Source organism: Megalobrama amblycephala, linkage group LG11 (genome assembly GCF_018812025.1).
Source record: "Megalobrama amblycephala isolate DHTTF-2021 linkage group LG11, ASM1881202v1, whole genome shotgun sequence".
NCBI lineage: Eukaryota > Metazoa > Chordata > Actinopteri > Cypriniformes > Xenocyprididae > Megalobrama > Megalobrama amblycephala.
Window position 1 is genome coordinate 27,241,243 of NC_063054.1, and position 15,366 is coordinate 27,256,608.

At 36.7% G+C, this 15,366-nt stretch overlaps 2 protein-coding genes across 4 annotated transcripts in view; both read left to right on the plus strand.

The window, feature by feature from the left end:
* The window catches only part of rxrgb (retinoid X receptor, gamma b), a 30,721-nt gene extending 30,033 nt beyond the window's left edge, over window positions 1-688 (plus strand). For both annotated transcript variants that reach the window (XM_048207044.1, XM_048207045.1), the window contains exons 9-10: window positions 70-175; window positions 271-688. In XM_048207044.1, coding sequence (XP_048063001.1) covers window positions 70-175; window positions 271-418 — 254 coding nt within the window. In that variant the 3' untranslated portion in view covers window positions 419-688. The remainder of the gene's footprint in view (window positions 1-69; window positions 176-270) is intronic.
* Window positions 689-819: 131 nt separating this feature from the next.
* On the plus strand, window positions 820-13,616 carry lmx1a (LIM homeobox transcription factor 1, alpha). Of its 2 annotated transcripts, XM_048207049.1 has the most exons (8): window positions 820-2,179; window positions 2,737-2,917; window positions 10,115-10,332; window positions 11,060-11,247; window positions 11,595-11,672; window positions 11,998-12,082; window positions 13,021-13,179; window positions 13,258-13,616. In XM_048207049.1, exons 2-8 carry the CDS (start codon window positions 2,739-2,741, stop codon window positions 13,392-13,394), a joined length of 1,044 nt encoding a protein of 347 aa, XP_048063006.1. In that variant the 5' UTR covers window positions 820-2,179; window positions 2,737-2,738; the 3' UTR covers window positions 13,395-13,616. The 2 variants fall into 2 exon arrangements, with proteins under 2 accessions (XP_048063006.1, XP_048063007.1); XM_048207050.1 differs by having other exon boundaries at window positions 820-2,917.
* The last annotated feature ends 1,750 nt before the right edge of the window (window positions 13,617-15,366 follow it).

The window sequence follows — 15,366 nt, forward strand, 5'->3', positions numbered from 1 at the left end:
GGACATTTGGAAGATGTGTTTTTAGACCGAATATACTTGCAAAATCATGCAAATTCCCTCTTCTCATAGACGCCAAAGGCTTGTCCAACCCAGTGGAGGTAGAGGCACTGAGGGAGAAAGTTTACGCCTCACTGGAGACCTATACTAAACACAAATACCCTGACCAGCCTGGCAGGTACAGCCATGCACATGTTTGTTCAGTAAATACTGATCATATCAATTGCTCATACTCAATATGATCTGCTATCTTCTTCTCTCATTGCTTAACAGGTTTGCTAAACTTTTGTTGCGTCTCCCTGCCCTCCGATCCATCGGGCTCAAGTGTTTGGAGCACCTATTTTTCTTTAAGCTGATTGGAGACACACCCATAGACACTTTCCTAATGGAGATGCTCGAAGCACCTCATCAGATCACGTGACACGAGTTCCAATGGACCATTTTTTGTACATATTCTTATGTAACTAATATAATAACGAACTTGATTGAAGATATTGCAGTACGCTGCATATTTTATACCAAGCACAAATTATTATTATTATTTTATTTTATTATTTTATTTTATTTTTTAAAAATATTGGCAGGAGTAATTTTATTGGTATTGTATTGAAAAGAAATGTTTCTGTAAATAGATAATATCAGGTATACATTGTGGCAAGACAATGCAATAAAGAAATTATATTTTATTCAAGGAATTTGTTTGTCAAACCCAAACAATAATTTCTAAAATGAATTCTAGAATGCTGTCCAAATAAATATTTAAATGCCTTTTTTTTTTTTTTTAATAAAAAAGAATGGAGTAAGTTGTCATTTTTTATCAACCTGAAGCATTTAAACTTTTTACCCTTCAGAACCAAAACCCTTTAAAGAGCAAGCCACTGACTGCGGTATGTGATGTTGTCCAATTTTAAATATCTCAAATAAATCATAAATTGCAGCAAAATACATACATTATCTGGTGTCAGCCCGCTAGGTGGCGCCATTTAACGATACAAACCGTAATTTAACTTTCACTTTACAACATGTGACTTTTCAAAATTACTTCTCAATTTAATTGCGCAAATGCTGTGATTGTAGTTTAAACTGTCATATGGGAAAGTAACAAACTTTTGACGCCTAAAAAATCTTTTAATTTAATTCTTTACTTTTTAGTATGTTTCATAAATGTATTTCTAAAGAGTATGTAAGTAAATAAAAATAAGCTCTTTCCTCAGCTCGTGTTATTTTTATTTTTTTTTAATAATATAAATTAGTCATTAATATAAATCACTAAATATCAGTCTTAAGTTATTTGTTTTTGGTTTTATGCAATTTATTTTTTAAAATTCAAATAAACTAATTTAAGGTAGCCTATATGACCCTGTTCTGGTCATGACACTGAATAATATAAACTTAAAACAAATATTTGAAATGTACTTATATGTTTGAGATCACCCCAATGCTGTGATATGTTTTTTTAAAAAGAAAATATTAATTTAGAAATTAACTTTTTTCAGATTTTAAAATATTTTTATCTGATCTACTTAAAACATAGTATCTTAAACCCATCTTTTGTATCAGTACATTAGCACTTTACAGAAAAGTTAAGCTATAATTATCCAATATACAGAACAAATTGTAGAAAAATACAATAAATCCAAATAGATATTTATCAGGAGTGCTTCATTGTTAATGTATGTGAAATACATTGCATTTATGCTTTAGAACACATATTTTTATGACCCCATTAATGGAACATTTTTTCAGGGCATCACGTTTATATCAATCTTTATAATCAGTTTTTATAAAATTTTAAAAAGTGATACTCAAGCTGATACTTCCATGTATTTTTTTTTTAAGTAGGCCTAATTGAAATGGCCTTTCTTAGTCCCAAAGTCCATGGTTCAAAATTCATACTTGATTTATTTAATGCTTGAGAGAGATTAATTCACCCACATATTTAAATTAAATTACTAAATTCAAGTTTTTCATGTACATGTTCATCATTAAGTTGTAAAGTAATGGCTACACTTACTGCGCACTCTCCACCTTTCGATGGGAGGAGAGAGAGAGAGAGAGAGAGAGAGAGAAGGTAACTGACGAGCAGGTTTATTTTCATATGGAGCTTTTGTGCTCGTTTACAACTATCTGAGCATCTGTCGAAAGTTGCACAGGGCCGCAAACGGATATTTTCTCCTCAATGGTAAGTGGATCTGTCTAAAGTTCTATATATTTATATATCATCTTTCAAAGTTTTTGTGAAGTTTTGTCAAGTAGCCTATATTAGAAGTAGTTCCTGTTGTTGAACAAGCATGCTGAAATATGCGACAGTAATTAATGCTATAGAGCCTGATTTCGCACACTTAAAAGATACATGTTTTTTAATTGTTTGAATAATCTAAATATAGGCTAGTTTTAATATTTTTAATGAGACACCATCAAATCACATTTGTTCATACTGTCTTTTTGCAAAAAAGTAAAAACCCGTGGGTGAATTCACTTAGTTTCGTACATTTATTTTTGTTTTTCAGTGATTATTTGTCCACACATTAAGCTTTTATTTTGCTTTTACATTTTCTTGGGAAAACTCCTATTTTAAAAGGATGGCATTTGTAATTTTAGTTTCAAAACCATGTCACAGTTATGTAAATTACCCTGCAGGCAGTTACTAAAGATTAATTTGTCTAGTAAAGTACATAAAATTACACGCTGAGAGTGTTGAAGTTACCCGGATGGATTAAAGGTTTGTATTTATTTCAGACATGTGGAGAAAGAGCGTGTGTGAGGGGTGTAATGAGCTCATCCGGGACAGGTACCTGCTCCGCGTGCAGGACGGACTGTGGCACGAGCGCTGCCTGCACTGCGCATCATGTCGCGAGCCTCTGAAAGACACCTGCTTCCTCCGCAATAAGACGCTCTACTGCAAGCGAGACTACCAGAAGTAAGACTCTAATTACTGCTGTTTGTGTAAACAAACAATTATTTGGTTTTATGATACTACTTGAATTACTATTTGAAGTTAAATATGAAAAGGTTAAAGTGAGTCAACGGGAGTCAGAAGTTTCTTCCAGTCAGACGAAGCACACTCATAACTTATAAGTATTATCTTAATTTTAGCATAAAGTTATTTACTGTTGTTTTTTGTTTAGGAATTTATTTGCTCATTTCAGATATTCGTTACTGTCTTCGCCATTTTTTCAAGAAAACGACAACAATATGATTGCACGAGTTTATTGTGAGAATTACAAATATTTGTATATAGAAAATTACAAATCGGTCATAGTTTTCTAGAAATGCATGTGAAATGGATTATTTTGCCCTTTTTAAATTATTTAAAGCTTACAATAAATAGGCTCTTTTTTAATCATACTGCAGAAATCCCTTTCATTATTCTCAAAAGAACATTTTAATGATTTATCTGCACAGAAATAGTCTTTAAGGATAATGCCAGTAAAATGTTAATATTAAGGTTTGAGTTCACAATAATTTCATTGCCTGTTTATATCATCACAGATGGCAGTGATGATGTTTAATTTTGACAAGGCAACTTTGTGGCTAAATATAATATAAAATTTGACTATTATTTTTACATCCTGAAACATTATATCTGCATGCTCGCTGATATAATATTATGCATGCATTGTGTTAGCACGTAATTGTTTATCGATTTACATGAACAATACTTCTATAGACCTATGATGGTCTTATGATGAGTGTTGGTGTTTTGTTTGTGAGAGAGAGAGAGACTGTGCGTATTGAGGGACTTGGCACAGAACTCCTGAAAGACAAGGTGACTGCAGGAGGAAGGGTCGCGGTGGGCCATGGAATGCGAGAAGGCTTTCACACACAAACACACACCGTTAGATCAGGAGGACAGCACTACTGACACACTGTCAAGATGTGTTAAATTAGCAGGACCCATCGGTGTGGCAACGGCAAGCTGGGGACAGCATATGGCCACATCGACACGGTGCGCAGACCCCCTACTACCCCCAAAACTCACTCTGATTCTCATTCACACACTCATATGCACATTCTCACCTCCAAATAAAAAAAAAAACAGTTTGCCAAACGACAGAGCGCAATGACCCTGAAAAGAACATACGAGTGTAGTTCTGGACACTATTTGGGTGCTTAAACCCCTATTTCAATAGCTGATGTATCCACTTCAGCTGTCAAAAAGTTTGAGTTTTCAACAGAAACCCTCTGACTCTTTGCGAATCATAATGCTTTTCATATTAGGAGTCCATCAGCCAAAGTAATAATGATGGAGAAGTGACCACTGTGCTCTTAATAAGAGAGCTGAGGCTGAGTGGAGGATTGAGCCATATGTTCTGGGTACAGCAGAGCCTTGTGCAAGAGAATATGAGTGCGTTTGTGTGTGCATGTTGGGGAGGGGGTGTGTGTAGCGGGGATCTCTGCGTGTGAAGTATGTCAAGGCATCTGGATAGGTTGGTGCCCAGTGGTGCCCCTGCTTGATGCCCGTCCGACCGTGAGATATCTGACCTGACCAATTAGCCACATACGCAGTGCTTGGCTGGCAGTCCTACCCAGTAGCCCAGTGCTTATCTACGGGCTCAAGGGTGGGGAGCTCGCTGACCCAGCACTTGCTGACCAGGTTAAGGAGCAGTTTTACTGTAAATGGGTCAGCAGGCTGTTCTATTAACAGATACTTCACTGTTTTATAGTGGTGATCAATTTGATTTGGAAGTGATGTGTTAGGATTAGGATATGAGTAGTGGGGGGAAAAGATGTAAATTCAACTAAAAGAATTATCTCCAGACTCTTGATCAATAGATGTATTGATTAGATGGCATAGGAAAGCAATCCTTTAATGATTTCCAAGAACACTTTTTTTTATTATTTTAGTTTGTTAAACATTTACACCTATCGTTCAAAAGTTTGGGGTCAGTAAGATTTTTTGTAAGGCGTCACTCACCAAGGCTGCATTTATTTGATCAAATATAAAGTAAAAACAGTAATATTATTGCAATTTAAAATAACCATTTTCTATTTCAATGTATTTTAAAATGTAATTTATTCCTGTGATGGCAAAGCTGAATTTTCAGCATCATCATCTGGTGCTCAAGAAACATTTCTTATCATTATATCACAGTTGAAAACAGTTGGACTGCTTAAAGGGTTAGTTCACCCAAAAATGACTCACCCTCATGTCGTTCCAAACCCGTAAGAGCTCCGTTCATCTTCGGAACACAGTTTAAGATATTTTAGATTTAGTCCGAGAGCTTTCTGTCCCTCCATTGAAAATGTATGTACGGTACGGTATACTGTTCATGTCCAGAAAGGTAATAAAAACATCATCAAAGTAGTCCATGTGACATCAGAGGGTCAGTTAGATTTTGTTGAAGCATCGAAAATACATTTTGGTCCAAAAATAACAAAAACTACGACTTTATTCAGCATTGTCTTCTCTTCTGGAATCCTTTCCATTGAATTGATTCCATTGAATCCTTTCATCTGTCGGGGTTGGTAATGCACTTTACGTCGCCGTGGTTGTTTTTGGCGATTAGGACATCCGCGACATTTTGAAGCATCGAAACACATTTTGGTCCAAAAATAACAAAAACTACAACTTTATTCAGCATTGTATTCTCTTCCGGGTCTGTTGTCAATCCGCGTTCACGACTCCGCTGCTTCTCTTCTTCTTCTTTCCTGTTTTACGGCGGTTGGCATCCAGCTTATTGGTGCATTACCGCCCCCTTCTGCTCCGGAGTGTGGTTCATGACTCCGCAGTGATGCTGCTGATGTAAGACGCTGATGACATGTTATCTAGTGCGCCAGAGCTTCGTTTACAGTCTGAGGGAGACACATGCTGTATTCAAGCTATTCTACATTTTTTGTATTTTGGTATTGCTATATTTTTTTAAATGGTGCGTAAGTGTGCATGTCGCGGATGTCCTAATCGCCAAAAACAACCACGGCGACGTAAAAGTGCATTACCAACGCCGACAGATGAAAGGATTCAATGGAATCAATTCAATGGAAAGGATTCTGGAAGAGAATACAATGCTGAATAAAGTCGTAGTTTTTGTTATTTTTGGACCAAAATGTATTTTTGATGCTTCAAAAAATTCTAACTAACCCACTGATGTCACATTGACTACTTTGATGTTTTTATTACCTTTTCTGAACATGTCTGCCAAGCGTTTTAGGTGTTCTGTAGCTGGATGGATTAACTCTACCGAAATTTGTTTATGTCTGCGCGAATCATTTCACACCGGACTGCTTTGTGAACGAATGTCAATACAAAGGGACAATACAAAACAGAGGCTGAACTAAAAATTTGTTACTCAAGGATAGATAACAGTAAACTGTTCATGATCCAGCTTACAGTCTCCAGAGTGATACTGGATACAGCAGTAATAAAGGTGAGAGCACTTTATTACAGCTCATCTGTGTTAATTTACGGATATAAAGTTTACCTGTTTATTAAGCACCACCCAAAAAGGCATAAGGTCTTTATATATTTGTTTACTGTTAGTTGTAACGAGTGTTTCTGTGTAATTCGCTATGTATGTTGGTGATAATACAAGGGAGAGAGAAAGTTTATGGATAATATTTTAATGCACACTTGCACTGTTTTATTAAGCTCTTACAGAGATTTTCTAGAGTGAAAACAGACGCTTCAAATTTTGTGTGAAGTACAATAAACATCATAAAACTCATTGGTAAAGTCAAACGGGTCCGGTACAACATTCTTGTACTAAATATAGTGGATAAAAACAAGAACACAATATAAGTTATAACCGCAATTAAACTAAACTATACCTGTTCTGTCTCCATGCAGCATATTTCGCAGTTTCCAGTTACTCCTGACAGGGGAAAATGAGCTCTTGAAGCTCCGCCCTCTTAGGCCGAGTGCAGCAGTTCATTTGCATTTAAAGGGCACACACCGAAACGGTGTGTTTTTGCTCAACCCCAAAAAAGTAGCAATTTTAACATGCTATAAAAATGTATCTGTGTGGTATTTTGAGCTAAAACTTCACATACACACTCTGGGGACATCAGAGACTTATTTTACATCTTGTAAAATGGGGCATAATAGGTCCCCTTTAATACATTCACTGCAATTCATATGCAAATGTATTTTTTAACTACACTAAAAAATCTATAAAAATAGGGCACCATGTACTGTATTAATTTGATGGAATTTTCCACATTATTTTATTTTATTTTTTTTACAGGTGTTTTACCAGTATTTCGAATTTTGAGCTTCATTGCATTGTGTTTTAGGGTTAACGGAATGGGTTGACAATACATTATCCATTTTTTTACAGACTTTTTTTAGAGTGTACAGTTTACATTGTTTTTACTTTAAAAGTAAATGATTGTAATAATTTACTAATTTCTAATAAATGAACTCATTTCTAGATTGTTGTCCAAAAGAATCAAGCTCTGAAGAGCGGGTTGCAATAATAGTGGAATCAAAATTTTTATAGCAACATTGCTGCTTCCTGATTAAAACAGCTGTAGTTGTCAATGCAACTTTTAACTAAACTCTACTATATCTAAATCTATCTTCAAGCATGCATCACACTGCTTCCAATGTCACTATAAATACACAAACATGCCATTGACATATTCTGCTGTGCATTCACATACCACAGATGCTCTTGCATATAATGGAGTAGAGAGCAGCACTTCTTTCTGTCCCTCCTACTGAACCCTAAAGAACTCGCAGCAGTTTCCCCAGCAACCCCAGGGCAACACTAATAGTTCTCAACAATGCAAGGCTTTGGGATGTTTCAATTCATACTCACGAAAGAGAAGGAATTTTTGCTGTCTGTACGCAAAGACACTTCAATGCTCCCATGCACCTAGCTGAGATACACATATCAACAATAACACCCACCCACAATAGCCAAAAGCCTATAATTGGTACAAATTGTAACAGAGAAACACAGGTATCTCTAATGCATCAACATACAGTAATCATGCGGCGCTGTTCAATTCAGTCCGTGATCGAAATGAAAACTTCTTCTCCTTTTAAAGCTTAAAAACTAACAAATACATATCACTATACTTAACCCCAGTTGATTAATCACAGTACATTTAAGGCAATTGTTTTTTGAACACGTTAGGTTAAATGTTTAAATATGCAAATGATCTAATTATATATGTGCTGATCTGATCTCTATAAAAACCTCCAGAATATAGAATAAAACTGGAAAGTTCAGTGCGAAAAAGTGCTATTGAAGTGGGTTTTAAGAAAAGCCCTTTAAAGATATGTATTGTAATTGAATTCTACAGATGTAAATAGATAAAGTATAATAAAATAAACACTTAAATGTGTATTTTGAATGTCTTCTGAAAGAAAACATGTTATGGACACCAAATAACCCAAAATCTCAAAATTGAGCAGTGCATAAAAAACAATGGTTTTGCCTGTAGTGTCTTGCTTTAAGGAGTAACCTGTCAGTCCAAGTCTGAAGCTGTCACACCTCTGGGGCTGATTCTCTATAAGCCTCCCTGTCACGCTCACCCTAAACCTTAAACTACTGCTCCACTCTCCACCCCCCTCCGGGCGTGGAAATCTCAGGCCAGTTTGACAAACAGAAAATGTGGTGTCTGCCAGGGCAGGACAATGGCAGCGAGGCTCTGGGCCAGCTCCCTCCTTTGTCTGGGTTTGGTTAAGTCGAGTTAAGATCATTCCCTGGACCGGCCTTGCCCGCCGGGAGGCGTGATTCTTTTCCTCCGTCTGGAGCCACGGCCTGCCGAGCTCCTTTCTCCCCCCTCCCCGGGAGTCCTGCCCCGGACACAGTCGTGGAGCCGGCCGCCTCTGTCTAACCCACTGAAACCCAGCTCTGGTTGCCAGGCGCTAAGATGCACACTCACCATGCTGGAGGTATGCGTCTGCATGCTTGTTTTTGGGTGAAGGGGACATGGCAAGTTCTTGTCTCACTCCTTGATGGACGGGGCGACTCAGCAACATTCCTGGAATCTCCGATGGAACACTGTAAAACTCAACAAGTTAAGGAAACTTAAACCATTTGAGAAAACCCACTGCCTTAAACCATTTAAGTTTAAAATACAATATTTATGAGCGATGTTGGGGGTAATGCATTACAAGTAATGCAAGTTAAGTAATCAGATTACTTTTTTCAAGTAACTAGTAAAGTAACGCATTGCGCTGTGGTTATTCTACATAATGGAATAGCTAGTTCTAGACTAAATATGAGCACACAATCACTCATTTGCTTCTTCTCCTGTGTCATATTCTTCTGCAGTCCAGAATGGCAGCACAGCTGAAAGGTTTGTTTGAGCTGCGCCCTCTACTGTACAGGCATGAATTTGCATTTCCTTCAGCCTGAGACTTATTCATTTAAATTTTGTTGTGAAAGGGCCTTTATGTTTGCCAAAAATATAACTTTTTTGTTTTTATGAAAACAAAGCAAGCCCAGCCCAGATGAGAAAAAGTAATGCCAAAGTAATGTAACACATTACCTTCCATAAAAAAAAACTAACGCAATTAGTTACTTTTTTAGGGAGTAACGCAATATTGTAACGCATTACTTTTAAAAGTACTTTCCCCAACACTGTTTATGAGTACTGTGAATTATAAATGATTTATCCTTGCATATTATTATTTATTTATTTTTCAAAAATTCGTGTGCCTTCGTAATCTTTAATCAAAATAGCTTCCCCTTCGCCTTGCAATGACTTCTCTGATGGCATGTTTACTGGCGCGAGGGCGGGACAGCCTGTCACTCACATGAGACATCAATAGCACATGACATCAATTCAATGCTCCAGTCAATTCCCGATGAACAAAACCAAGTCCCAAGTCCAACATTTTTTCTTATTTCACAAGCTGTTTCACTTAGATACATCACAAAATGGAAGACTCTCGCAAGTTCCATTTCAGGTCGCTTTGAAAGTCCAAGCAAAGCATGCTGGAAAATTGAAATCTGCTGTAACTCATTTAGTTTGAGTTCTGCTTAATATTAGCAGTTACTGAGTTCACGTAACATCTCTTCTATTAAGTACAATGAACTTTCAGTAGTATTTGAGTAAAATGAACTTACTTAGTAAATTTGACTGTTAGATTTTAAAAGTTCAGAAGGAACAAAATCGTTCAAAAAAGATTCTGAGAAATGCATATTATTTATCCTTTCAGATTGTTTTTGGTACGGTGCAAGGGCTGCGCAGAGGTCATTTCTCCGGCCGAGCTGGTGATGCACGCAGGCCCTGCGGTTTTCCACCTGCGGTGCTTCTGCTGCTGTGTGTGCGCCTGCAGGCTGCAGAAGGGAGACCGCTGTGTGCTTACAGGGGACAGGCTTTTCTGTGCCAGAGACTATCACAACCAACTGGCCAGCCCAACCACCTCCGACTCAGGTATTGTTTTAAAACAATCCTGGTCCTGGAGTACCACAGCACTGCTCATTTGGGATGCCTTACTTATCTGATACACTCAGTAAAGTCATGGTGCCTCTGCTAATGATCTAATGATATAAATCAGGTGTGGTAAATGAAGGAGACATCCCAAATGTGCAGTGCTTGGGTCATTTAGTACCAGGATTGAAACCCACTGTTTTGGCACAGATTTTTTCAAAAAATAGAGGAACACTACAGGCTTCTTCTGATACACCATACACTCACTGGCACAGCAATACTAAGACTAAATTAAAGAATGAAGTTGATATGTATTAAAATAGTAATATTCATAGTATATATTAGTATTATAGTAAAATATATTGTTAATAAATTATATAAATGGAGCACAACAGTATAATGCTAGAAATTAATAAATAATATAATAGATTATAAAATATACTAATCTCTTAAGATAAAGGTTATATATATTTTATAAAATGAGTAAAAACAGTAATGTAAAATATTATTACAATTTAAATGAACTGTTTTCTATTTTAATACATTTTAAAAATTTATTTTATTCCTGTAATGGCAAAATCTCTTAAGTGTCACATGATCTTTCAGAAATCATTCTATGATGTTTTGATACTCAAGAAATATTTATTTCAGTTACAGTTCATTATTATTTATTATTAGTTATTATACGTTATCTTTTAGGCATTACAAACATCTGTTTCCTTAACTACAGGTAAAAGTGAAGATGTTGAGGAGGAGGAGGAGGATGATGATGAAGACAACATTAAGACTGCAGGGGACTCAAACACAATAGGAGACTTGGAACACAAGAGACCTAAAAGGCCCCGTACCATCCTTACAACACAGCAGAGACGTGCTTTCAAAGCTTCTTTTGAGGTCTCATCCAAACCATGTCGAAAGGTCAGCCATTTAAACTGACAGCCTGAAAATTAAACATATAATAATAATAACAACAACAACAAATGAATATAAAATATATGAAATAATAATGAAAACACTTTAAATGTTATTTTAATAAAACAAAAGCATCAAGCTTTGTTTTACCTCCCTATTTTATTTAAATGATTGTCTTTTACATTTTGTGAAGGAGGTTTTTGTGTAGCCACAGCTGGTCTGGACAGCACTGCTGTATCTATCTTTGTTGATCTGATACTCCAGTGTGGGTCAGTTCATCAGTTAGCCTACATGACCCATAGACCATGAAGGTCACACTATGGCTTTCTCTCTGTCTGTCTCTCTATTGTAAGGTAAGGGAGACGCTGGCAGCAGAGACAGGATTGAGCGTACGAGTCGTTCAGGTCTGGTTCCAGAACCAAAGAGCCAAGGTAATGTGATGCCCACCGACACAGACAAACACACTCATTGAAAGAACATCAACTTATGCAATTGATAACAGATCTCTTTCTGCAGTATATGAGCTTGCCAATAAGGAAACAAGCTGTGTTATTGCCTCGTGTAGGAAACCGATGACATATTATGTATAGATCCTCGTAGATTAGACTTGGATTTCCTTTCAGCATAGCGTTGTGTTTTCTGCTTTCTTTCACATTACAAAGAGATATTTTCTCTTATTAATTTTCTCATTTCTATATGTGAGCATGGACTTGTTTTTATTATTAAGATTCTCTCTCTCACACATTGTCTCTTTAGATGAAAAAACTGGCAAGAAGACAACAGCAGCAGAAGCAAAGCGTGTCCTCTCAGGAGAAAAGGGATAGCCAATCACAACACACTGGTATACAAAGTTACACTTTGCTTAACCCTGGGTTATTGTCTTTTTTAAACCTACTTTTAAAGTAACGTTTCACACTTATAATTACAGCTTTAACCCTGTATTATGTAAACGATCAACATCTTTGTTGATCCTGGAACAACATTCCAATCAACCAATCAGATTTGAGGGACAAGTTTACACTTTGTCAATTTTAGGCTTACAACCAGGGTTAGGTGTTTCTACGTCAGTGTTATTCATCTTTTCCCTCTGGTTTTAGGTATAAGTTATAAGGTTATAGATTAGTGGTAGGGTTAGGACTAAATTTTTGGACAGGAATTTTGCTCCAGGATCAATAAAATATATTTATCCGGGTCAGGAACATGTCTTGACAGCCGTCTTCAGAATGTAACGACCAGTTGTATAGCAACAACCAATAATAAACTGAACAGCGCATGTATCGATAAATATTAATGAGATTTGAACAGTCAGACATTTCTCGCGCTCTTATGTAAAAAACATAAATTAAATAAATAATCAAAAAGTCAACAGTGGCGGAAAACGCGTGGAGAATATTTTATTCTTACAGTTAAAGTCCAAAAAGTTTCTTCAGGTCAAACTGGAAGGTACAGTATAAAAATACTAATGCTCAAGCGCGAGACAAGGCGTTTTTAAACCCGTCGCGTGCTGTATTTGTCCAATTAATGATACTAATATATTGGATATATTTACATTAGAACGTAAATTGGTGGTTTACGAATCTACAGTGTGAAACGTAGAAAAAAATACAACCCATTATTCTGTTAAACCAAGGTTTAGAATGACCCGGAGTTAATAATTTTATATGTGTAAGCCCTTTATGTGGCCTAAATCCATCCTTAAGGCGCAGATATATTTATATATATATATATATATATATATATACACACACTACACTAAGAAGTTCTTTTGTATGACCACAGCGCCCTCTTGTGGAGTTCTGTCTGCTGAGCTGGAGTGCGCAGGTTCATATTCACTTACCCAGCAGAATATCAGTCTGGACTCAAGAAACTTCAAGTTGGACCCCTTCAGACAGGGCCTTACCCCTCCTCAGATGCCTGGAGACCACATGCATCCCTATGGTATAAAACAAACACTAATACAGTACTTGAGACATACTCTTTGTCCATCCCATTGATTTATCATCTCTCTCTTTATAGGTTGTGACACACTCTATGACGATACAGACAGTGACCCTCTGTATCATTTTGGAGACTGTATATCATCTAGTGAACCCTCACTTTTAACACCGATCGACCGATTGTATTCAATGCAAGATTCTTATTTTGCCTCTTGAGCATTATTTAGACAGCCCAGAAAAGATATGTGGAGAGAGTGCAAGTGTGTGTATGCTTGTGTGTGTATTCTGCTTATGCATGTTTTTTAGGGTAGAAATGGTGGTGACTGGCAACAATGGAAATGTACTGTGATGAAAATGTTCTTTGTGTAATTTGTATTTATTATTTTATGTGTAATCTCTGGACTGAATAAAATGCTGCGAAAACGTGTATTTAAAACAGCGAATGAATTGGCAATATTGTTTCTTAATTAATTTGACCTTGTTTGGAACTTGACTTATCAAGTTAATGTAAATTGCCATTTACAGAGTTTCACTCTTATATGCAGATGCATTATTAGTGATATGGTAATTTATAAAAAATGAAAGTATCCACAAACAATCATCCACTATACTGCAGCGTTGCAATGAGAACTGGCATTTTCCAAACTCAAGGTCATAGGCAGTCTTAAGCACCTCCTATCATTATGCATATCTTTATGGCAATTTTTCAGAGCCAGATGGTGGTCCACCACAGGGCATAGCATCGCACAGATCTTTAGACTCCCACTTTAACATCAGAAATACACATACATTTGCTCCACATGCAGCCATCGTGATTCTCTATACTGTGTTTTTTATTTTATTATTTTTTATTTTTTTAGACAAGCTGCATTCTTGCGTTTGTGACCACCCAAAAGCCAGACCACTGTGGCTGCCCCTCAGGAATGTGTCAGTGTTATAGTTTGGTGTATTGTACTGTAGAGGTTGAGGATAATATCAGGTGAAAATGTAAGGCATGCTGCAAAGATAGGAAGCCCTTCATACTGTGCCTCTTTGCCCCAGCAATGAACTCACTTTCTGTCTGTACCAGGTTCACATTTCTTACTCTGATATCAGACCCTCCAGATGTAAGAGCCACAAGTCATTGGGCAGGAACAATTTAACTGTCTGTTCCTGTCATGTGGACCTGTCAGGGGATGTTGCAGAGCACAGGTGAGATGAACAGTGTGTTTGGATGACCAAACCTTCATTTTAAGGTTATTTAGATAAATAATTAATAGCCTAATTTAACACCGCGAAATTATGAACGAGTAGGACTGGTTGTTACTTTTTTGTTGCCCACATTCTTGGAAACCTATAGTAAAACACTGCACTACTTATAGCGACCAATGTAGCCTGATTCCTAAACAAATATGAACAGGTTCTAAGCCAAAAACACACTGCACGATGTAGTCCGATTCTTGAAAGAATGACTCTTGCAATAGTTATGCCAGATTTGTGAAATGATCATTTTTTTGATCTAATCTGTCAAACGAGTTTTTAAAAAGGTCTGAAATTGTTTGTGATTCTTTTTCTTCACTTAGACACTTCACTCACGCACCGAAATGTTTGCGGTTTCTCACATCAAAATACGCCACAACCCGGAAGACTAATTCACCACTAGTTCCCTTGAGATTTTCCTGCTTTATAATGTTTTTCCGCCAATTTCTGAGTAAAATGAGGACTGTGGAAAATATAAATTGACAATAATTTAACGTTTTGTTCTACATTGTAAACTCTAAACTTGTCCCTTGAATTTAAAGGGTTAGTTCACCCAAAAATGAAAATAATGTAATTTATTACTCATGCCGTTCTACATCCATAAGACCTTCGTTAATGTTCGGAACGCAAATTAAGATATTTTTGTTAAAATCCGATGGCTCCGTGAGGCCTGCATAGCCAGCAATAACATTTCCTCTCTCAAGATCCATTAATGTACTAAAAACATATTTAAATCAGTTCATGTGAGTACAGTGGTTCAATATTAATATTATAAAGCGACAAGAATATTTTTGGTGTGGCAAAAAAAACAAAATAACGACTTATTTCGTGATGGCCGATTTCAAAACACTGCTTCATGAAACTTCGGAGCGTTATGAATCTTTTGTGTCGAATCAGCGGTTCGGAGCACCAAAGTCACGTGATTTCAGCAGTTGGGCGGTTTGACGCG